Source organism: Gaeumannomyces tritici, assembly GCF_000145635.1.
Source record: "Gaeumannomyces tritici R3-111a-1 unplaced genomic scaffold supercont2.3, whole genome shotgun sequence".
Taxonomy (NCBI): domain Eukaryota; kingdom Fungi; phylum Ascomycota; class Sordariomycetes; order Magnaporthales; family Magnaporthaceae; genus Gaeumannomyces; species Gaeumannomyces tritici.
In genome coordinates, this window is record NW_008804547.1 from 2,295,243 (window position 1) to 2,316,039 (window position 20,797).

The 20,797-nt window shown below is 58.0% G+C and overlaps 7 protein-coding genes across 7 annotated transcripts; 3 read left to right on the forward strand and 4 right to left on the reverse strand.

Moving 5' to 3' along the window:
* The first annotated feature begins 2,743 nt into the window (after positions 1-2,743).
* On the forward strand, positions 2,744-5,120 carry GGTG_05881 (1,3-beta-glucanosyltransferase gel4). Its single transcript, XM_009223692.1, has 2 exons — positions 2,744-3,283; positions 3,361-5,120. The coding sequence occupies exons 1-2, from the start codon at positions 3,200-3,202 to the stop codon at positions 4,846-4,848; spliced, it is 1,572 nt and encodes a 523-aa protein (XP_009221956.1). The 5' UTR covers positions 2,744-3,199; the 3' UTR covers positions 4,849-5,120.
* Positions 5,121-5,363: 243 nt separating this feature from the next.
* On the forward strand, positions 5,364-8,627 carry GGTG_05882 (hypothetical protein; the record flags this gene model as incomplete). The annotated part of the gene is made up of 3 exons (XM_009223693.1): positions 5,364-5,540; positions 6,065-8,439; positions 8,546-8,627. The coding sequence occupies 3 exons, from the start codon at positions 5,364-5,366 to the stop codon at positions 8,625-8,627; spliced, it is 2,634 nt and encodes an 877-aa protein (XP_009221957.1).
* Positions 8,628-8,889: 262 nt separating this feature from the next.
* On the reverse strand, positions 8,890-9,770 carry GGTG_05883 (hypothetical protein; the record flags this gene model as incomplete). The annotated part of the gene is made up of 2 exons (XM_009223694.1): positions 8,890-9,540; positions 9,564-9,770. The coding sequence occupies 2 exons, from the start codon at positions 9,768-9,770 to the stop codon at positions 8,890-8,892; spliced, it is 858 nt and encodes a 285-aa protein (XP_009221958.1).
* Positions 9,771-10,395: 625 nt separating this feature from the next.
* On the reverse strand, positions 10,396-12,010 carry GGTG_05884 (hypothetical protein). Its single transcript, XM_009223695.1, has one exon. It carries the CDS (start codon positions 11,885-11,887, stop codon positions 10,472-10,474), a length of 1,416 nt encoding a protein of 471 aa, XP_009221959.1. The 5' UTR covers positions 11,888-12,010; the 3' UTR covers positions 10,396-10,471.
* Positions 12,011-14,245: 2,235 nt separating this feature from the next.
* GGTG_05885 (hypothetical protein) lies at positions 14,246-15,016 on the forward strand. The gene is made up of 3 exons (XM_009223696.1): positions 14,246-14,512; positions 14,583-14,588; positions 14,672-15,016. Exons 1-3 carry the CDS (start codon positions 14,366-14,368, stop codon positions 14,681-14,683), a joined length of 165 nt encoding a protein of 54 aa, XP_009221960.1. The 5' UTR covers positions 14,246-14,365; the 3' UTR covers positions 14,684-15,016.
* GGTG_05886 (hypothetical protein) lies at positions 14,835-16,546 on the reverse strand. The gene is made up of 2 exons (XM_009223697.1): positions 16,179-16,546; positions 14,835-16,086 (listed from the first exon to the last, which is right to left on the reverse strand). Exons 1-2 carry the CDS (start codon positions 16,245-16,247, stop codon positions 15,136-15,138), a joined length of 1,020 nt encoding a protein of 339 aa, XP_009221961.1. The 5' UTR covers positions 16,248-16,546; the 3' UTR covers positions 14,835-15,135.
* A 759-nt stretch (positions 16,547-17,305) lies between these two features.
* GGTG_05887 (hypothetical protein) lies at positions 17,306-20,387 on the reverse strand (the record flags this gene model as incomplete). The annotated part of the gene is made up of 8 exons (XM_009223698.1): positions 20,122-20,387; positions 19,904-20,043; positions 19,427-19,819; positions 19,008-19,353; positions 18,755-18,950; positions 18,542-18,666; positions 18,176-18,445; positions 17,306-18,098 (listed from the first exon to the last, which is right to left on the reverse strand). The coding sequence occupies exons 1-8, from the start codon at positions 20,355-20,357 to the stop codon at positions 17,306-17,308; spliced, it is 2,499 nt and encodes an 832-aa protein (XP_009221962.1). The 5' UTR covers positions 20,358-20,387.
* Between the last annotated feature and the right edge of the window lie 410 nt (positions 20,388-20,797).

Here is a 20,797-nt window from a genome sequence, read left to right on the forward strand (position 1 = left end):
GGGGGGGTGAGCAAGGTTTCGGGTCGGGCTGAGACTCCGACGCCATAGCAAGCATGGACAAGGCGCAACCAGATCGGGCAAATCTGGAGTCGAGGCTGTCACAGCAGGAAGAAAAACAATAAAACTCCCTTGTGCGTGGCTGGCACTAGCGGCAGCGCAAGCGATCCTCACTGGTTTGGCGTTTTTCAGCTGTCACACCAAGATGGCAACGGTTAGCGAAGAGGGCAGGGTGTCCAGGATCACAAACATTAGTGCGGTGGATCTTGGTGGTACATCAGTTGGCTTGGTTTTCTAAGGAAGAAAACGTATCTTGCTCCACCGCACTAGTGTTTATGATCCTGGACACCTATAGTTGATATCAGTCCACTTGGCGGCAGCGAGCCGAACGCTCATTGGCCCGACGCCCCACCAGAGGAGGGCAAGAGCTTTTTAGTGCCGACAGGAAACTTGGGGGAGGGACGCTCCAAGAAACGCACAGGCCCCGAAATGCCTGCGGCTGAGGTCAAGAGGCGCATGTGCAGCCGCTATCGCTGCGTTCGGCTTGCCACCCAACACAGCCGCTGGTCGTGCTCCGCTGGCCCAAACCCCTTCCATTCGTTGCCAAATGTATCAAGAGCCGAGCATGCGCCATGATGCGATGCGAGGGGCGTATGTAGACTGGGTCAGGGCATGTGTCGCCATCAGAACGGTCGAGATGGGTGCGAGCGCTCTTGATGGAAGTTGCCTGAGTTCTGGGGAAGCGGATCCTGGCCCCTTGGTGGCCAACCATCGCGCAGGCCAAGACGAGGTAGCGGGTGATCGACGCCCTGCAACCTGACTTGCTAGCGTCCACCCTCGTCATGTGGTCAGGCGCTGCTTCAAAAGCTGCGGGGTTGAGTGTCTGCCAGCGCTGCATGCATCGTCTTGATGGGCACATACGACTGGTAGATGAGGGCATGTGGCTGCAGGTTTGACCCCCGCGGCTGCTCGTTGGCGGCCGCGGGTGCTGGCCGGCTCGGGCGGCTAAAAAAAGAACCCGGGTGGGACAACCGGATCGGTACTGCGCGCGAAGGAGGGTCGCTTCAGTCGGCAGTGAGTCGTGACCCGTGTGCTGAGGAGGCCGGTTGCATGTAAACGGGTGCCGCAAAACCGACGCGGTCACGAGAAGAGACGGGCGACAGGCCGACAGAACCAAGCAACTTTCTTGGTATGTTCTGGGCCTTGAGCGGATTTGATATTTCGGCAGGTGGGTGAATGTGGCAGAGTGAAAGAAAGAACAATGCTTGCAGATAATAAATGGAAATAACGCAGGCATCGAGTGCGGGTGACATCCTCTTAGAATACAAAGATATCGCGTAGTTACAGCAGGTAATCAATACCTAAGTGTTTGCCATGGACCCTCCATGTTCACGGGGTGCCCGAAATGGTTATGCGGGTTGAGTGGCCTCCAGTGGTGCATTACTTGGTTGATGGAACCAAAGAGTAGATGAGGTGCCTCTTTCTCTCTGATCCTTCAACACCACCGAGGGCTCGACAGAAACTTGACAACCTCAGGCATGAAACCCTCAATCATCCCTTCGGCCAGATCCCAGAGTCCAACAGATTGGCGGTGGGAGATTCACCCTGCGACCTCGACTCTATCCATTGAGCTTGATGGCGGGAATTAGCGACCCGCCCCGACGTGTGATTCCAGCGGGCGCCTCCAGGGTCTAGGCCGCTGCTGTCCTGTTATTCCTGTTTGGCAGAAGGCGCATCCCAGCCACAGCCCCGTCGTGCCGGGAAAATTCCCTGCAACCAACACTGCCGGTCGCATCATCATCAAACTCGGCTGATGAGGAAATCTCGATTGATTGAGAGCCGTGGACCGAGGTCAAGGGAAACCAATCCGGCCCGCTGCGACGGCAGAGTCCATCGAGATTTCCTCGGTGATGAGTGTGAGCCATCTGCTGCCCCGTTTCGACGGACCGAATTCCAGGTACATCTCATGCAAGAGGCGGTATCAACACATGCCGCCTCCCTGACCAAGGGCGAGGAAGGGCGGCAGACTCAATTCAGGGCCGTGGTTCAATCCAACCACCGGTCCACACCACAACCGAACCCCTATTCAAGGGCAGCCTCTTCAAGTAGCTGTGGATTGATGACATGAGCATGCAATGTGATACAGTGTGAGGGTCATCAGTTGGCCTTGGAGGGGATGTCAAGTCGTGTTCGAGGCCGTTAGCAAGCCCCAAACGACAACTAAAACCAGATGGAATTGGCTGCCGTGATATTCACCGGGACAAGCGACTGGGGCCAAGAATGGCGTTCCCCAAGCAATTCAAGATCTCTTGTGCATCCCAAGCTTCCGGGAGCGCGTCTTGTCCTCTTGTGATTTTCCTGTGCCGCAGCCCAAGGCTCGTGGCCAAGCACCTTGGCCAGAAACAAGCCTGTTGTTGGCGCACTCAAGCACTGTGCTTGGCGAGATGAAGACGCGACCGTTTCCACAAAACCCCCTGCCACCCCTGCCACCCCTGCCACCCCTGCCTATCCATATTCGCTCTGCCGCTGGCGCAGGTACGAGGCAGTTCTGCGCGAATCACCGCTTCTTCCCAGCCTTTTGCGCAGGCCTTTGAGGTAGCTCGACCTGGACGGTCGCTCCAGTTCTGGTCTAGATTGCGCCGCTGGCCCACCGCCCCCTGGGTTGATGGCTCAATGGACCCTAGCCGGCCGGGACTAATGCTGGGACCAGGGGGCGGGAGGTGGCGAGGCATGCGGAATAAAAACGAAGTCCAACACCATCTCACCTGAGCTGGATCCTGTCGCTTCCTCCTGCTTGCATCATTGTTCGCGAGAAATAAAGAGCTCCTGTCTTGCGAGTTCTGTTTTCTCTGCCGGTCCGAGAGCTTTCCAGCTTCCGTAATTTCTTAATCCCTTCTCACACTCTTTAGGATACTCTTTCTTTGCTCCCCTTTTGGACTCTTGTCAGTCCGTCCCTGCCTCTCTTGGCGCATCCATCTGGTTTTGAATTTCGAGCCCGGGTAATCAGGATACAGGACCAAAAAACGCCGTTGGCCTCCAGCTGCGAATTCCAAAGCCAGTTTCCGACATCATTCCAGCCGTCAGCAAACAACAGTGACGCGCCTCGACGCCTGCATCGTTACTTGATAGCAGGGATATAACCAACAGCACATCCGTTTCCAACATTTCCCAGTTTGCTTTGCGGCAACCAGATTCCAACAAAATGGGTCTCTCCAAAGGCTCTCTCCTGGCCGCTGGCCTCATGATGGGTCAGGCCTCGGCCGCGCTGCAGCCCATCGTCATGAAGGTAAGACCATACACTACCTTCTCAACGCACGTCTCTGCCGTGCGGCTGTACTGACAAGGGCGTCTGGGTCACTATAGGGCGCCAAGTTCTTCTACGAGAACGGCACGCAGTTCTACATGAAGGGTGTTGCGTACCAGCAGGCCGTTGGCGCTGCTGGTGCCAAGGCGACGTCCAGCTCGTACATCGACCCGCTGTCCGACGCCGCCATCTGCAAGCGTGATGTGCCCATCCTGGCCGCCGCCGGCACCAACACCATCCGTGTCTACGCCGTCGACCCTACGGCCGACCACACGCAGTGCATGAAGCTGCTCGACGATGCGGGCATCTACGTCGTTGCCGATCTGGGCGAGCCGGCCCTCTCGATCGAACGCGACAACCCGCAATGGAACGTCGCCCTTTTCGACCGTTACAAGAAGGTTATCGACGAGTTGGCCAAGTACGACAACGTGATCGGTTTCTTCTCCGGAAACGAGGTCACCAACAACAAGACCAACACGGGTGCGTCGGCCTACGTCAAGGCCGCCACCCGCGACTCCAAGAACTACATCAAGTCCAAGGGCGGTCGCTGGATGGGTGTCGGCTATGCCACCAACGACGACACTGACATCCGTGTCGACCTCGCCAACTACTTCAACTGTGGCAACCAGACCGATTCCATCGACTACTGGGGCTACAATATCTACTCGTGGTGCGGCACGAGCTCTATGGAGGCTTCTGGCTACTCTGGTCAGGTCGAGTTCTTCAAGAACTACTCTGTCCCCGTCTTCTTCGCCGAGTACGGCTGCAATGAGGGTCCCCTCAAGGCCGAGGGTCGTGACTTCAGCGACGCCACCGCCCTGTACTCGGATGCCATGACGGGCGTCTTCTCGGGTGGCATCGTCTACATGTACTACGAGGAGGACAACAACTACGGCCTCGTCAAGGTCGACGGCAGCGGCGCGGCCAAGACCATGAAGAACTACGACGCGCTCAAGAAGGCCGTCACGGCCGCCAGGCCCAAGGCCATCGACATGGCGTCGTACACCCCGTCCAACAAGGCGGCCGAGTGCCCCGCGACGCACGACAAGTGGCGCGCCAACGCCAACCTGCCGCCCACGCCCGACCAGTCGGTCTGCGACTGCATGGTCAAGGCCGCCACTTGCGCCCCGTCGTCGAGCCTGTCGTCCAAGTCGTTCGGCGAGATCTTTGGCTACATCTGCGCGCAGCCGGGCAACCCGTGCGGCGGCATCAACGGCAACGCCACCACGGGCATCTACGGCCCCTACTCCATGTGTGACGACAAGGCCAAGCTCACGCACGTGCTCGACACGTACTACAAGTCGCAGAAGAACGCGGCCAGCGCCTGCGACTTCAAGGGCAAGGCCGCGGTCGCCTCGAGCCCCAGCACCCCGTCGTCTTGCACCGCAGCCCTGGCCAGCGCCAGCGCCGCCGCCGAGAACGCCCGCACCGCCACCGCCGCCCCCTCGGCCGGCGGTGACAAGTCGGGCGCCGTCTCGGTCCGCGAGCTCGCTGTCGGTCTGTACGCGGTCGCCGCCGTGGGTCTGGGCGCTCTCGTCATGCTGTAAACGGGGCTCTGCTGGCCTGTGCTTGTTTTCCCCAACAGTTGTACTAGAATCTTGATTTAATCCGGACTTGGATGGGCCGAAGCACCACCACCTAGCATGTAAACTAGGGTGGTTGGCCGATTGTTATATAGACCATTGCTACGTAACATGTCATCCAAATCCACTCTCTTTTGTTCTGGGTGCTACTTTGAATTGGATATGTTTGTGCATACCGTATCTCTCCTGACTTTATTCGGATCATGTGCCCCGTCCGCTTGCGATCTTGTCATGGTCCTATTCCCGCCGTAGGTGGGTGCCTGCTGCCTCTTGCAGAACTCACAGCTACAGCCGCTGCCTTGGTATTCTGGACTCTGATTCGCTCCTTCCGCCCATATTTTGCAGGGTTTATCGGCGGTAGCTCGCCTTGCATCCACCATCCACCCCGCTGTGCTTCGCCCAACAATAATCGACCTTCTCAGCACGATCCATTCCTTCGTCTCACTTGTACTCGGGTATCGCTTCCAGACCACTGCTCCATGGTGACAGAGCTAGATGACCGGGCCGTGCCGCCACCGCTCAAACTCGACTGCGAGGCCATCCTAACTCCAAACTCCAAATGCACGAGGATGGGGCAAGCAGTCAGTTCCATGGGGACGGGTGAGGCGGCCGAGACGGCGTCAAGTGCGGCCTTCCAGGCAGCAGGACTCGATGGAGTGCGACCTGCAGAAGCGTGTAGGCTCACCCTCGCACAAAACGCTCGGCGGGGAAGCCGCGCGAGCACAATCACGGGCGCTGAGTGGCCAGTGAGCTGACGGAGGCCTAGGGATTCGGAGAGGCCACGGTTTTGTCATGCCAGTCCTACCCGTGGTGCGCAGGTCACTGCCCAAGGTGGCGGACCATGATAACGGGGCGCCAGAAGCTAAATCTCATCCTCAGCCTGACCTCTTGCACTCGGCCAGCTGAACTCCAAGGCAATCCCGCCCCAAACTCCTTTCAGCGGCGGGCGGCCTCCGCCCGCCAATGCGCGCTACCGCAGGTGTGAGAATCATAGGGAACTGTCTGGACTGCTTGGCTCGGAAAGAATGGGTGTGATGCTGGTAATACCTAGATCCGACAAACTCGACATGTCCCTTTCTGGCCGCACAGAAATTGTTGCGCAGATATTTGCAAATTTTGCAGAGTACTATAGCTATTATTTTGTCTGCATTTACACGGAATCTCGATGAACGCGACACAGGTGCGCCCCGAGCCCCTGGCGCGGCCACCGGCCATGTCAAGTCGGCTGGTTTGCGACACCTTGATGTTGCCGTCGGCTCTCCCGCCCAGCAAGCCTATAAAGCGGCAGGGGATGCTCGACTCGGTCCGGCCAACACCAGAAAAGCGGCCACGGATAGGGCTGCGAGAAGAAGCGGTCGTTAGGCCCCCGGGATTCGATCGAAATACGGTTCGCAACAAATTTACAAGTTCGGCAGCCATCTACCAAGAGATCCGATACGAGTATAAGCAGCTGGAGGACGACCAGATCCGCTTGGCTGTCCTGAAACCGAACCAGGACCCAGAAGCAGACATCGAGGTGCAGCTCAGGCATGTCAACCTGGCACTGCTGGGGGCTCCTGACAGCCCCAACAAGGTCATTGCCCTCTCGTACAACTGGGGCGATGGCCAGGCCGAGTATCCCATCTACGTCGAAGAGGAGGTGCCACACCGAATCCCGAACGGCCGGTCTTTTGGCGACTACGTCTACCTCCTACAGAAATTCACCGAGGGCAAGACGCTCACGGAGCAGAACATGCGAGAGCTCAACAGCCTGCAGCTGGGCCGGAGGCGGCTGCACGTCAAGCCGTCCCTGTACTACGCGCTGCGGCAGCTGCGGGACAAGAATGAGGAGCGGGTGTTTTGGATTGACGCGCTGTGCATCAACCAGATGAGCGACGCCGAGAAGCAACGACAGGTCGCGCGAATGTGGGAGATCTACTCGAGGGCCGACCACGTGTTGGTGTGGCTCGGCGTCGCCGACGGGGACGGGCGGACGGACCGGGCCATGCGCTTCATCCCCACCATCCTGCTCGAGCACAACATCCAGGACCGGCTGCTCCAGAGCAAGCACGTGGCCGACTGGGCCGGCCTGCTGTACCTGATGCGATCCAGGTGGTTCTCGCGCCGGTGGGTGATTCAGGAGATCGCGCTGGCGCGCGACGCCGTGGTGCAGTGCGGGTCGCAGATGGTACACTGGATGGACCTCTCGGACGCCATCGGGTTGTTTTCCATGAACTTCCAGCAGGTGCGCGACCTGCTCGCCGCCGACGCGCAGCACCGCGGCGAGGCCGCGGGTATCGACGACATCTCACCGCTAGGCGCAAAGATACTCGTGGACGAGCTCGCAAACATGTTCCACCGCGACGACCGCGGGAGGCTGTACGAGCCGCAGCGCGGGCTCGAGACGCTCGTGTGCGTGCTCTCGACCTTTGAGACGTCGGACCCGCGCGATACCATCTTCACGCTCCTCAACCTGGCCCGCGAAACGTGCAGGGCCCACGTCGGCCCGCGCGTGGCGCCGGACCCGGCCAACCCGCCGCCCAGCCTGGGCATGGGCATGGCTGTGGGCAACAGCAACCCGCCGCCGAGCCCAAACTACACGCAGGACCTGTTCCACATATACGCCTACTTTGTGCGCTGGGTCGTGCGCCGGTCCGGCTCGCTCGACATCGTGTGCCGCCAGTGGGCCCTGCCCGAGATCACGAACCGGCCCGGCGTCGAGGGCTACCCGGACCGCCACTGCAGGCTGCCCACCTGGATCCGCACCGTGCCCGAGTCGTCGTACGGCCGCCAGACCGACGTCTTCAGGGGCCGCCAGAACGGCGACAGTCTCGTCGGGCTGCCCGGCGAGGGCTGCTACGCCGCGTCGCACGGCCTGAGGCCCGACGTCAAGTTCGGCTTCGACCCGGAGGACGGCGGCGGCCACGAGGGGCCCGGCGAGCCTGATCACCAGCAGCAGCAGAACGGCGGCCCCTCCCCGCGGGCCGCCCCGCTCGACGACCCGAGCCCGAGCCCCGGCCCCGGCGACATGACGTGGCTGCAGGCGGCGGGCATCCAGCTGGCCAAGGTGGTGTGGCGCACCGACCCCATCGCCGACGGCGTCATCCCGTCGCAGGCGCTGCGACGGCTCGGCTGGAAGGCGACGGACAGCGGCAGCGGCAGCGGCAGTGGCAGTGGCACCAGCTCCGGTGGCGAGGCCGAGGACGGGCCGATCGACCGGGTGTGGCGCACGCTCATCGCGGACCGCACGTCCGAGGGCCGCAAGCCGACGACGCTGCTGCGGCGCGCGTGCCTGCGCTGCCTCGTCAACGACACCCCCAACGGCCACATAAACACCAAGGAGCTGCTGCAGCAGGGCATCGTGGTCGCAAACAACAACCACCACTATGGTGGCGGCGGCGGCGGCGGCGGCGGCGGCGGCCACAACAACGCGGGGCTCCGGTCGCCAATCGCGCCGGCCGCCGCGCACTCGCCGTCTTCGGCGCGCGATTTGTTGGTGCAGAGCTACCTGCGCCGCGTGCAGGCCGTGACGTGGAACCGCGTCGTGCTCGAGGCCGAGGGGAGGGGCGAGACGGTGTACGGGATCGGGCCGCCCGAGACGAGGGTGGGGGACCTGGTGGTGATCCTGTTCGGCTGCAGCGTCCCAGTGATTCTGAGGGAGCAGGGGCCTAACAGGTACGAGTTTGTCGGGGAGGCCTTCATATTTGGGAAGATGGAGGGCGAGGCCGTCACCAGGTGGATGCCAGCCGAGCGAGAGAGGATAACCACTCATTTTAGGATTTACTAGAGAGTGGCATGGGTTTTTACCGGTATTCCTCATTGGTTCATAATGGTAATGGCGCCGTGTCATGGCTTTATTTCACAGCGATTTCGTACTGACATTTCCATTGAGACATATGAAGAATCAAACGAGATGGGAGTGAGTAACTCACCGAATCGCAGATGCCTCCTCATTTTCCAGCCGCCGCATGGAAAACTCCTCAACTGTAAAGCCAGGGAAGCCTGACAATCCACATCAACAGAAAACTACATGGCAGATTTTTCCCCTTGTAAGGCTCCGGCCACAAAAGCCACCATCACAGCAGCAAGCACTCCGATCATGGCAGGTCCAACCGTCGAGCCCGCAGGAGGCTGCCCACCCGTGGTAGCAGCGCCCGTGTTTGCGTTTCCGCCCGCCGACGTGGGGGGCGCAACGGGAGGAGGCGGAGGCGGAGCGGTACTCGTGGCACCCGCCCTGGGGTCGCCGCCGGTGGGCTCGGCGGAGGCTGTCGTGCCCTTGGACCTGGAGCTCGTGGTAGACGGCTTTCCGGTCGAGGTCTTGGTGCTGGTCGTGGAACGCTTCGTCGTGCTCGGCCTGCTCGTGGTGGTGGTGGCCGTCGACGACGACTCCTCCCCGGGCGCCCCCGGGACGCGGCGGCAAAAAGCGACCGTCTTGCCGCCGGCCTGCGTGGTGCATCCCCTGTAGCCCCGGTTCTCGCACTTGTCCTCGCCGGCGAACACGAACCTGCCCGTCTCCAAGACGCAGACGCGGTACTCCTTGTTGCGCCAGAAGGCGAGCGGCTTGTCGATGGAGTAGCAGACGCTGCCGGCGAGGCCGGCGTCGTCCGACCTCGGGCTGGTGGCGTACACGAGGATGTTGAGGTCGCGGTACCGGAGGGCCACCTCGGCCGTGAGGCGCTCGACGAACTTGCGCACTGCACCTCCTTCTCGTTGAATAGCGACACGATGTCGCGCACGATGTCGGGGACTAGGTCGCTGAGGGGCTGGCCCAGGGCGCCCACGGCCGGCGCGGCGGCCGCGTTGACGCTCTTGTCGGCGGGTATCTTGGGCTCCGGCTTGTCGGCCGCTGCGCAGCAGACGCTGTGGAGGGCAAGCGCTAGGGGGACAAGCGAGTATGCAAGATGCATCTTGGCGCAGCGGCTTTGTGGTCGAGGTTGACACACTTGTCGTTGATGTAAGTCAACGAGACTCTGATGTCTGTTGGAGGGCCAGGAGCTACCCACATAGATAGCATGGGTTCAATAGAACACCCCAGGGAGGTCTGGATATCTAACCTCTTACACGAAACCGGCACCAAAGGGAATTCGAGCTGTGATGTCGAGCCCTACTGATGCCAAGGCTACAGCCTTACCGTCGCCACAGCATAACCGCCTCAAAAACACGGCCATCGAAGCTGAAGGTGTGATACATTTCAGCTGCTGAAACTAGCCCCCGCGGATGTACTGATGCAGCCGACATTATGCCCCAATCATTGGCTGCTTGTGTCCGCCTCACCTCTTTTATGGCCGGATATCCAGTTCGCCTGCAAGTCTGTGTCACCGACTATACCTGAGCAGCTGTATAGACGGATCGAAGGATCATGCAAGGCAATCACCCACACCGCATCCAGAAGCGCCGACAAACGTTGTGCTTTTATATGAGTGGTAGATGGCCGTACGCCACCAATATCTCGGCCGTTGCAACGCCGCAACACGAGGCGCTTTTGGAAAGGCCCAGATCATCACATTTTCACATGATGCAGGAGAGTATCGTGCTCAAACTCCAACCATTTTAGCGCCTGGTAAGAAATACCGATCCGCCTTCTCCCAGGCCCTCCTTATGCACCAGGTTACTTGGGGGGGTCGAGCGGCTCCCAGCCCAGCTCCTCGGCCAAGAAACCCCGAACCGCGCGCTTGAGCTCGGCGACTTTGGCGTTCCAGATCCCCCTCCTCTCGACCGGGTCGCTAGCGTCCAGCGCCTTGACGATCTCCTTGGGCGGCGCCGTGGGCCTTGTGACGTAGGCGCCGAGGTGCACGATCATGCCCTTGCGGTCGGGCCCGCTGGCGCCGGGGCCCTCGTCCTCGCGCCCGTCCTGCTCGGCGAGCGCGCGCTTGAGGCGCATCAGGTTGTCGTACTCGCGGTACGTGAAGCAGCAGACGTAGTCGTACCGGTCCCAAAACTCCCGGCGCATGCCGCGCGACGTGTAGGCCCGCACCCTGGCCTCGGCCGCGGCCCTTGTCGCCGCCGGGATGCGCCCAAAGGCCTTGTTGTCGAACAGGGCGTCGCACGCGACCGCGTCGGTGCGCTCGCGCCCGTCGCGGAACTCGAAGCTGAACTTCTTGGTCAGGTAGCGCATGGACCGGATCTCGCCCACGCAGTCCCCCCCGGCGCGCACGAAGAAGCCGGCCGACCCCCACTCGGCAACGGGGAACGGCTTGCCGCCCGCCCGCGTCCAGTGCGCCAGCAGCTCCGTGATGCCCTGCGAGATGACGCTGCGGCCCTCGTCCCAGAGGTCCACGAAGAGCACGCTGCAGTTGTCCTTGCGCGGGCGCGGCGCGTCGAGGGCCCGCGGCGGGAGGGCGACCTGCCTCGCGTAGCCGCCACCGCCAGCCGACGCCGGCTGCGCGGGGGTGGCGGCGGTGGCAGCGGCAGCGGCGGCCAGTTTATTCTCGCTCACCTTGCGCCTGACCTCCTCCAGCACGTCGAGGATCTTCTTCTGGTCATTGGCGGCGGTCTCGCCGCGCTGGAAGCCGATGATCTGCAGGAGACCGTTGATGGCGGCCTGCTGCTTTTGAATCTCGGCCACCTCGGCCTGGAGCTGTGCTCGGCCCGCGGGGCCCCAGTTCCACACCATCCAGTTGAGCTCGTGAAGTTTGAGGTAGCGGTATCGGAACTTGGAGGGATCCGGCGACGTGCGGTTCCGCACGCTCGACAGCATCACCACCACGAGCTCGCAATGCCCGTGGACCTTCTTCAGGTGCTCATCAAGCTGCTTCCCGGCATTCCCCAGGTCGTTGTTGCGCTCCCGGTTCAGCTGGAGGGTCTCGCTGATGGATTCGAACCCCACGAGACACGAGCTGAGGTTGTACTCGGTGTCCTCTGCCTCCTTCTTGCCGCTCTCGAGGTCCTCGTAGAGTTCGATTGCCGTTTTGATCACCGAGATGACGGTGAGGACTGTCTCTATCGATGCCATTGTGGCTTGGGCAGGTATCTGTTGCTGTCTAGTGTGTATCTTTATCCCTTTTTCCTTTGCGCAGCACTCCATCTACAAGAGAAAACTAGGGAACCGACACCCATACGGCCAGCCGTATGAGCTACAATTAATACCGCCAAGCGAGCGTTCAAGAATCGTGAATCTAAAAGGACCCCGCACGCTGGGGAAAGCAGCTAGTCAAATATGACGTCAGATTGAAGAGTCCAGCGAAGGAATGGTCGGGCTAGGTGAAGTCTGGACTTTGGGAGACGATCGCAGTCCGCATACTGCTACTGATAATTGGGACTAGGCTACTGACTAGACATGCATGCCAAGCATTCTCAGCGTCGGGCACGGCACGGTTTACAGCACCTAAACCATCATGCCCCAACCCACCTCCTTAGTTCTTCGCTCCATCGTCGTTTTCACATGCAACCAAAACAAAGTGTACCCAGCGCCGTCTAGAAGGTACTGCCTGTAACGCATGTATCAGTAAGGCTGGTGGAAACCCAAACGACCCGTTTGGGCCGGGGACCCATTTGGGTAATGGGTTTTTGGGTTTGGGTCCATTTGGGTAATGGGTCCAAGCCGGACCCAAAACCCTAACGGGGTCCCATTTGGGGGTTTTCGCCGGCTTTATGTATCAGGCTAGCCTTGGGCGTGTCCTCCAACCTCCTCACACAACTCTTGCTTCTGTCGTACTTGCCCCAAAAAAAGAAAAACTAACAAGCGTTACCGATAAGGAAGCTAAAAGCCCCAAAAGCAAGGAAAGAGGAAGACACCATGCAAACGAAGAATGAAAGAAGAATAACGCAAGCAAACCCAGAATTTCCTATTGCCCACGCGTACACTCAACAAAATTATTCCAAAACACGGACTGCACATCCTATGGGATTTTCACGAGGCGGCGGAAACGTTTATAAAGGATCGATGACGGACAAAAAGTGCAAAATAGGGTCTATTGTATGCTTATCTAGATCTCTGAAGAGAAGGGAAGACGGGCACAAGGCTGAGAACCTTGTGTCCTCCTTATATACAGTGATCTCCTTTCTTGCAGGTGCGATACCCACTACCGCACCCCTGTCATTGCCGACGAGTGCTCGGCAAGCATCTGCCCGGTGCAACATCGGTGCTCCGCACCGATGCCCGTGCAGATTTTCCGTGCCAAGGCCTGGAACAGTGTGCCGGCCCTTGGTGATTGCCTCCTTTGTGATAGGATCTGGATGACGACGGCACGGCAACATAAGCCCCTTTCAGGTATCCAATAACCGGACTACATATCGGTGTTTGGGGGTCGGAATTCGGGGCACAAGTGGCGGAGCGCGCAATGTTCTGATACAGGATCTGCTATACGAATCGACATCTCTCGCGCTGTTGATCATAATTTGTAGCACCTTGGCACCCATGGGGCACGACTTGACTTCTTCCCTTCTCCCACCTATCATTTTCCACAGAAATTAAGGAGCGAGATATTATTACTTTCTCCACGAGTGGGACATGGCTGGGCGCAGCAACTTCCGCGCGGTATACTTTAGGGAATCCCTGATTTTAAACTGACCCAGTTCTCCACACTGCAACATGCGTGGTGATGACCGTGTATATCACTTTATAGGATTATAATTTTGGCACTGCAAGATTCCCCATTACGTACCGTGCCTGGTCGCGTACCCAATCCTCTTCTCTGGCCTTGACTGCATAGCCGCAGAGGCATTATGGTCATATGTGAGAAGAGTGCACCAACCGCCCGCCTCAAATTCGGAGTTTATCCGCAGCATTAACAGGATGCCTGATATAAAAATATCACCTCTATCTGCTCGCCAAAAGATTCCCCAAATCCACCACTGCTAGAAACACCGGCTTGCGTTCCTGCGGGAATCCTCATGAACGATCAGCGTCACCAAGTGGCGCGTGATATTGGTGCTGATCTCATGGCGTCAGACGGACCAGCTGGTAATGAATAAGCTCGCGGGGGCCGGAAAATAGGAGTGCCACAGCCTAAAAGTAGTTCAGTGGCCGTGTTCCCGTCACACGCCTGGCTGTGGGGTTAAAGCCGCGTGGGATGCTGACGGCTGGGACGGGCTGCCAATTGGGAATGACCGCTCGTTAAAATCAAATACCACCATCAGCTGACATGCTCCTTCCTATCGCCGCTCTCCATGCAGGGCGACAGTTCAGCACCGAGAGCCGACGACTACTGGGCCTCTGGCTTTGCCGCGATAAGGCATTGCTTGTTTTCCTGGAGGATGCGGCCTGCGTCGAAAGGGCCGTGCAGGAGGCGTCCGGTAGTAGGAGTCGGAGTACCCCTCAACCCATGCCAGTATTGTGAACGCTAGAGGGGGCTGTGACCGTGGAGACATGGTGAAAATCTTTACGACCATCAATCAACACTCGAGAGCCCCGCGACTGCTACATTTGTGTATAAAAGGGAACGACGGGCCCCCAAGAACGAGGAAGAAGAGAAACCATCCCACACTCAGGATACCAAGCAAAGCCATCCTATACAGTCAACATCTTCTCGGGCATCTTCCAACCAAACCTTCAACCGCCAACATGAAGTTCTCCATCGCCTTCCTGTCCCTCCTGGCCACCATCGCCATGGCCGCCCCCAACGTCGCCCCCGCTGACAACGGCGTTCTTCTTGACTCTCGCGGTGTCGACTGCAAGAAGTGCCGCTGCTCTTCCAAGGAGTCGTGCACTGTATGTTCTCTTCACTGCAAATGTTGATACTTGAAATATGGAGACTTTGTGCTAACTTGTTGGGTCGCAGTTCGACGTAAGTTCTGGCAGCTTCGGTAGCAGCCTTGGGGCCGTGAAAATTTCGGTGAAGCGTGAATACTAACATTTTCAATCATCTAGTGCTGCCAGTAACTCGGCATTGCTTTGGGGCGTTGACTTGCTGTGGATGAAGGGCACACTATTGTGTATGGGCGTTGATGGTCTTGTACTTGGCATGGAAGCCTCGATCATGACGCAAGGCTGGTTGGCTTGCACACTGGTTTCACTCTTTATCAGTGTATCCCGATAGATCTTGTGGGTTATAGGTACGGACTGGACGCAGTCTGTTGTTGCCTGTCTCGCGATTCAATACCAGAAAACCCTTTCCGGAAACAGTTGCAACTCGTATAAAGCACATTGAGGAGCCATTTGCCGCTAACCTACAGGCGAATTGGAAGGCTCATGAAATGGCACTGAACCTTTTGCCCCTAAAAAGTGCTCATAGAACTGAATCAAGTCTAAAACACTTGGTGAGGGTTATGTAATTCCGGAGTGTTTGTGGATGGAGTTGTACGAGGTCTTTGTTTAGTGGCCTTCCAGCCTTCTCAATAGGGAACCTCATTGTTTATCGCCATGCGCACCGCCTCCTTTGTAGCCTCATCCAGATCCTCCTCGGGCAGACCCAACGCCTCGTTGTCCACACTGTCAAACCTGCAGGCTCCGGGGAACCACCCGCGCCCGTACAAGAGCTTGGGGTACGCCATCCCGTCCCCCTTGAGGAAGGCATCACGCCCCTCCTCGTACTGCTCCTTGGACGTCTTCTGGAGCACGGTCCAGTCGGCGTCGGTGGTGCCCGTCACCCGCTTGACGCTCTCGAACATGTCCTTCTGCGAGAGCAGGAAGCTCTTGACGTGGAGCACGGCCTGGGGCGACGACGCCGCCCCGGAGAGCGTCATCGGCTCGCCCGACCCGGGCGAGCGCGGCAGCACGGGCAGGCTCAGGGCCGCGGCGACGGCGCGGCCCGTCTGCGTCCAGGTCGACACGTGCATTTTGGTGTCGCCGCCGTCGAGCACCAAAAAGACCCGGTCCGCAAAGTCGAACCCGAACCTGTCGCGCCCGCCGGCGAGGCTGAACTCGTACCAGAACCCGCACGCGATGAAGACGAGCTGGCTGACGCCGCCGGCCTGCGCGACAGTCTCCTGCGCCACGACGTCCTTGTTCCCGAGCAAGGTCTCCTCGGCCAGCTTCTTGTCCGACATCTTGATCCCCCACGAGTTCGGGATGATGAAGCGCACGCCCGCGGCGACGGCCGCCCGGATGAGGTGCGGCTGCGTCTCCGGGCTGGCCATCACGGACAGCGTGATGACGAGCACCTGGGCGCCTGCGGCCTTTAGGGCCTCGGCGACGGCTACCTCGTCGTCGTACGACGGAACGCGCGCCGTCTTGACCCCGGCGGGAAGCTTGCTAGCACTCCCCTCGCGGGTCAGGGCCGTTACGGTGTGCTTTCCGGTGTCTGCTAGGGCTGAAGCGATGTGGCTGCCCACTTGGCCTCCTGCCTGGTGTCAAGGCGGTTGGGGTCAGTACTTGAGCTGCAGTTATTGCCCTGTATAGGTGCCATCAGCACAGCAAAGATATGGATGGCACTCACGCCGACGATGACGACGTTGGAGACGTAGTTGTTGTAGCCCGCGGGCTGGTCCTGGGCGTATTGGGGCATGGTTGTCGGCGTGTTCTTGGGCGGCTGCTGGTGAGTCCGGTAATATTGCCAGAATCTGTTGATTCCAACACCCGCTACTTTATATTATTGTACTTTCCCTTGTCGACGGACTTCGGTATGCGCGTTGCACCCGACCGGTGTTGAACACGATGTGCTTGCAATGCATTGGCAACGAGTCGGAGCTGTGATTACATCCGCTGCCTAGCACCCTGCCCAGACCATCCGAATACCGTCGGATCGACAGATTATGGTGACCATTGTAGCTGCGCGAGGTTGTTCCACTTCGCGCCCGGTCCGGCGTTAACTCATATTTCCGGAAGTAGCGACGCTGCAGGCCCAGGCGGCGGGGTTTAGGATATACGTTGCTTCACCAGCGCCCGCGCTACCCAATCCCGCTCGGAATTCCGTCATCGCGATTGATAGTCTTTGTCTTCCTGTCGGAGGTGCAAACTGTCGGATTGAAAAGCCAACGATCCCAGGACTAAATACTAGCGTTGTGGGGCTGTAATATGACCCACCTCACACACTTCTCCGTCAAAGCCTGCCCATGTTATCGCTGATGGACAGATTCTGGTTGGTACGTTTAGACCGAAAGCCCCAGTGGCTAGGCCTTGTCTGCTGTCGTGCGCGACGTATTCATGATGGAGGGGAAAGATGACGGCACATGAACACTCGAATCAACCCCTTGAATGTAGCAACGGCATCCTTAACGCCTGCGTACGATAGATGGCCCCGCGAGCATATCAATACGGTCTGCTGCTCGCTACCCGCCAATTGGCCTTTCCTTTTAGGGCAAAGGCGTGTCATCGTGTCCCCTAATGCCACTAGAAACAGCCCGAGCCTTCCTTCTCTTGATCAATCACCATCGGATCCGAGATAATGCCCCTCATCGTACCTCCCGATGCCCCTTCCGACCCGCCCTCCACAGACCTGATGGGCAGATCCTACAAGTTCAGCGCATGCAGTCTAATATGCGCCCTCAGGTCCAGCGGCCTCGAGAACCGGGCGTTGCACCCGCCCAGGGTCCGGGCGGGCGTCTTCTTGATCAAGGGGAAGTCTCAGGAGAGCGTGACGGCGGCCGGGTGCATCTGCTTGATGTGCTTGGCGATCTCCTTTTCGTTGCGGAAACCGGCATGGCTGCGCGGGCAGCTGCTCTCGGGGCAGACGTAGCACGTCTTATGCCTGTCGCGGTGGTACCTCCGCCTCAGCTCGGAGTAGAACCCCTCGTGGAAGTGGTAGCATGTCCGTCTCGAGCACTTGAAGAGGCTGCCGCCGTAGTACGCGAGCAGCGCTGGCGAGCATCTGACTTGGTCGGCCATTGATTCGAGAATCTTTCGGTTTGCGAGCACGGCGGCCTGCAGTGTCGGCGGGAATATGTCATCCACCTCGTCCCCTTTCCGTGTCTGGACCCAATTCACCCCTCTCCATATGACTTCAAATACTTGCTCAGAGAGGCCCAGGGATGCCGCAGCTTGCATGTACTCGCACTCAGACCTCTCTTTATCCTTCAATTTGTCGTAGAACCGAAGGATGAAGCTCTCTGCGGCTTGCTCCATCTCCTTGACGTCTTTGCCCGTGGGCCCCATGCCCCGGGTGTATTCGCCCGAGAACCCCGTGTCTTTGGGGGTGGACAGCCTGTGGTGCGCAGCCCTGACGAGGTGCCCTACATGGTCGACCCAGTGGGCGGAAGCGTAATCTTGGAATGCGAACTGCCGCTCGGGATTTTCTGGAACTGGGTTGAGTTCCCTGTCAAAGCAAGCCCACGTTAGGTATTGCAGACAGAGTAGCGTCACGCGATGCTCTGCCGAGATAGCTGTCATGTTGGTGACCTTGGACGATCGGGCCATGAAACTGTATTCCAAGTCATCACAAGATAGTTAGCACACCAAAGCTCGTTTCCACCATTTTGGATCTGGGCTCAAACTCACTCCTCCACCGTCTTGTGGACAAATCCCACTCTCCCCCCTTCCGCGGGTTCCGACAGCACAAGTGACCCGAAGAGGTCCTGGGCCTGTCCTGTCCAGCAGCGGCGTGGATCCATCTTTTCCTCCTCGTTGAGCACTATCGAAATAGCAGCCTGGATTTCATGCCATTTGAGTGGGCGCCAGCAACATGTCATAAGCTTAAGTATAGTTAGAATCACGTCTTTTTCGTTAGGGGTGGCCTTGTCCATAATTCGCTTGAAAGTTCGTTCATAACTGCATTACAACGATGGTCAGTAATAACTGGCATCCCAGGATTGGGACACGGCTACTGGAGAATATAGCTACGTGAGCCGAGTAATGAAAACGTACGCAGAATCCAAGTTCTTTGGAAATGTCTTCGGATCCAGCTCCTTGTTGAGGCCGTCCAAGGTCTTCTGCGCCTTGAGATTCTCCATTATGAGGCGTGCAAAAAGAACATCCCTGTTCGAACCGGGCTGTGTGTTAGCTTGCAGCCTTGGTAGTGACGGCTCCATGACGGCTAAGAATAGTTTATTTCAGCTTACCGTTTGCCCGGTTCATCACCTGCTTTTGGATAGCCACGCGCCTATCCTCGGTCAAGCCGCGCTCTGGAAACTCCTCTTGGAGGCAGCGACTGTGGAACTCTACAAAATTCTCGATGTCTTGGCCCACATCCTCCGGTGTGATATGGATGGTGTTCGGGCCCGCAAGGCGCTTCTTGATGTCTAGCTCCTCTCTGCTAAATATCACTAGTTTGAAGCTGCCCGAGTTTTGTTAGTCGCATTGACGGATGAGTTCAAGAATAAAATCAAAAAACTTTCTCCGGTCCGGCTCCTCGCAATCGTCGATCCCGTCCACCACGAAGTACTTTGTTGGCCCGTCTTTCACGACGACCCTAAGTAGCTCTTTGCAGAGGTCCAGCGATTCAAGCTTCGTATCTCCTTTTTGGTCGCGCTTGTGGTCGACGTATGGAATAAGATCCCTTTCCATCGTGAGGATCTGAGAGAGAAGAGCTGAGAGGATCGCTAACGCGTGGTTTCGGTGAGCGTCTCTGTATTCGCAGAAGAAGAATGCATGCGAGCTAAGGTCCTGCTTGTTTTCCTCTTCGTCCTTTCTGATTTCTTTAAGCTTTCCAACCACCACAGATGCAAGCACGGATTTTCCTAGAGACTGTCAGTGTCCGGTTTGTAGTGCTTGCTCAGAATAAAGGAGTGTGGGGCAGGTTCAGGTGCTTACCTGCTCCAGGAATACCATTGACCCAGAGTACAGAGGATCTGAGACCTTGACCTAGCCAACTCTTCATCTTTTCGTGACCCAAGATCCATTGTCCACCCCGCTTGTGAGTCTTGCTTTGGACACTCTCTAAAACACGCTGATGTCTTTCGAACTGTCCGTCTTGACTTATTCCAGATATCCAGTTTCGCACCCTCTCAAAGGCAGCGTATGACTCTTGCTGCTGTGTTCTTTCCAGGGCCTCGAGAATCACAGCTCTGTCTTTGTGATACTGGGTGATGTGCCATTGGTTTGCATGACTTTCAACGAGCTCCTTTAGGCTCTTGAGTTCATCGAGCATGGACTTGAAGCGGCCACGAAAGTCACCCCATAGGGACCGGAAGACGTGCCTCAGGGCTGGCAAATCGAAGGCATATGATTTAGTCGTCGTCCTGTCAAACAAACAGATGTAATATCAGGATACGGGCTGTAGAATCTCACTGTTCTTGCTAAGGACCTTGAGTGCCTCTTTGTGGAACTGGAAAATGACGGACCACATCCTCTCCAGTACCGATTGCATCGCTGTGTTTTGAGCGAACGTATTCCCATACTCTTGGAAAATTGGAAGATTCTCGGCGATGCTCTGTAAGCGTCGAGGATTGCATTGAGAGACTCGACCCAGCTTTCCGCAATCCGGGTTTGTATCCTTGTTAATGAACCTGTCCGCCGTCAAGGCTGTCACGGCGGCGTGGGTAGGAATTATCTGGAGAATGAGCTTTATTGGTCCCCAGACAAAGGCAACAAACTCGGAGCTGTTTGCAAGGACCTTGCCAAACTGTTCCATGGCCTTGATGAACCGCTCAACTTTCCGCATATCGACCATGTCTCCTCTCTTTTGATTCTGAGTGTATTGGAGATCAGATATGGATTTCTTCAAGTCGTCGGACGTTGTCATCTTGAACTAGGACCTTTGTGTGGGAGTCAGGTCTTGGATGAATGAATCCAAGGCCTTTTGAAACCCAGTGGAGGGCTGCGAGTTTGCGGGCGCTGCCATTCTCGATTGAAGCGTGGTTTGCTAGGGGTCAAATGTGCAAGTGGTAGTGACGGGAAGAACGTTGGAGTTGCAGCGCGTCGCTGGAGCGTGGAAGCATAGGTAGGGTTGACAAGCAGGATACGGAGCAGAGGTTGAAGGAAGATTCGAATGGCGCAATTATATTGATGATGGTGCTGGCTGGGGGCGGGAACATTTTCCTTGTTGACTGCCGGCATTCTGTTGCGCCCCAATCTGGCGACCCATTGGACATCTCAGGCGACCTGCATTGCATAAATTTATGGAGCACGCAGAATGAGGCGTGCAGGCAACCCCCCTCAGCCTCCAATCTGCTGCCCGACACT

What these genes read in the sequence shown, in the direction of transcription:
- GGTG_05886 (XM_009223697.1), bottom strand. Translation starts at nt 16,247, where the DNA reads ATGCCCCAATACGCCCAGGACCAGCCCGCGGGCTACAACAACTACGTC. An exon ending in CCAACGTCGTCATCGTCGGC is followed by an intron (nt 16,087 to 16,178) that starts GTGAGTGCCATC and finishes CCTTGACACCAG; the next exon opens with GCAGGAGGCCAAGTGGGCAG.
- GGTG_05885 (XM_009223696.1), top strand. Translation starts at nt 14,366, where the DNA reads ATGAAGTTCTCCATCGCCTTCCTGTCCCTCCTGGCCACCATCGCCATG.
- GGTG_05884 (XM_009223695.1), bottom strand. Translation starts at nt 11,887, where the DNA reads ATGGAGTGCTGCGCAAAGGAAAAAGGGATAAAGATACACACTAGACAG.
- GGTG_05881 (XM_009223692.1), top strand. Translation starts at nt 3,200, where the DNA reads ATGGGTCTCTCCAAAGGCTCTCTCCTGGCCGCTGGCCTCATGATGGGT. An exon ending in TGCAGCCCATCGTCATGAAG is followed by an intron (nt 3,284 to 3,360) that starts GTAAGACCATAC and finishes GGGTCACTATAG; the next exon opens with GGCGCCAAGTTCTTCTACGA.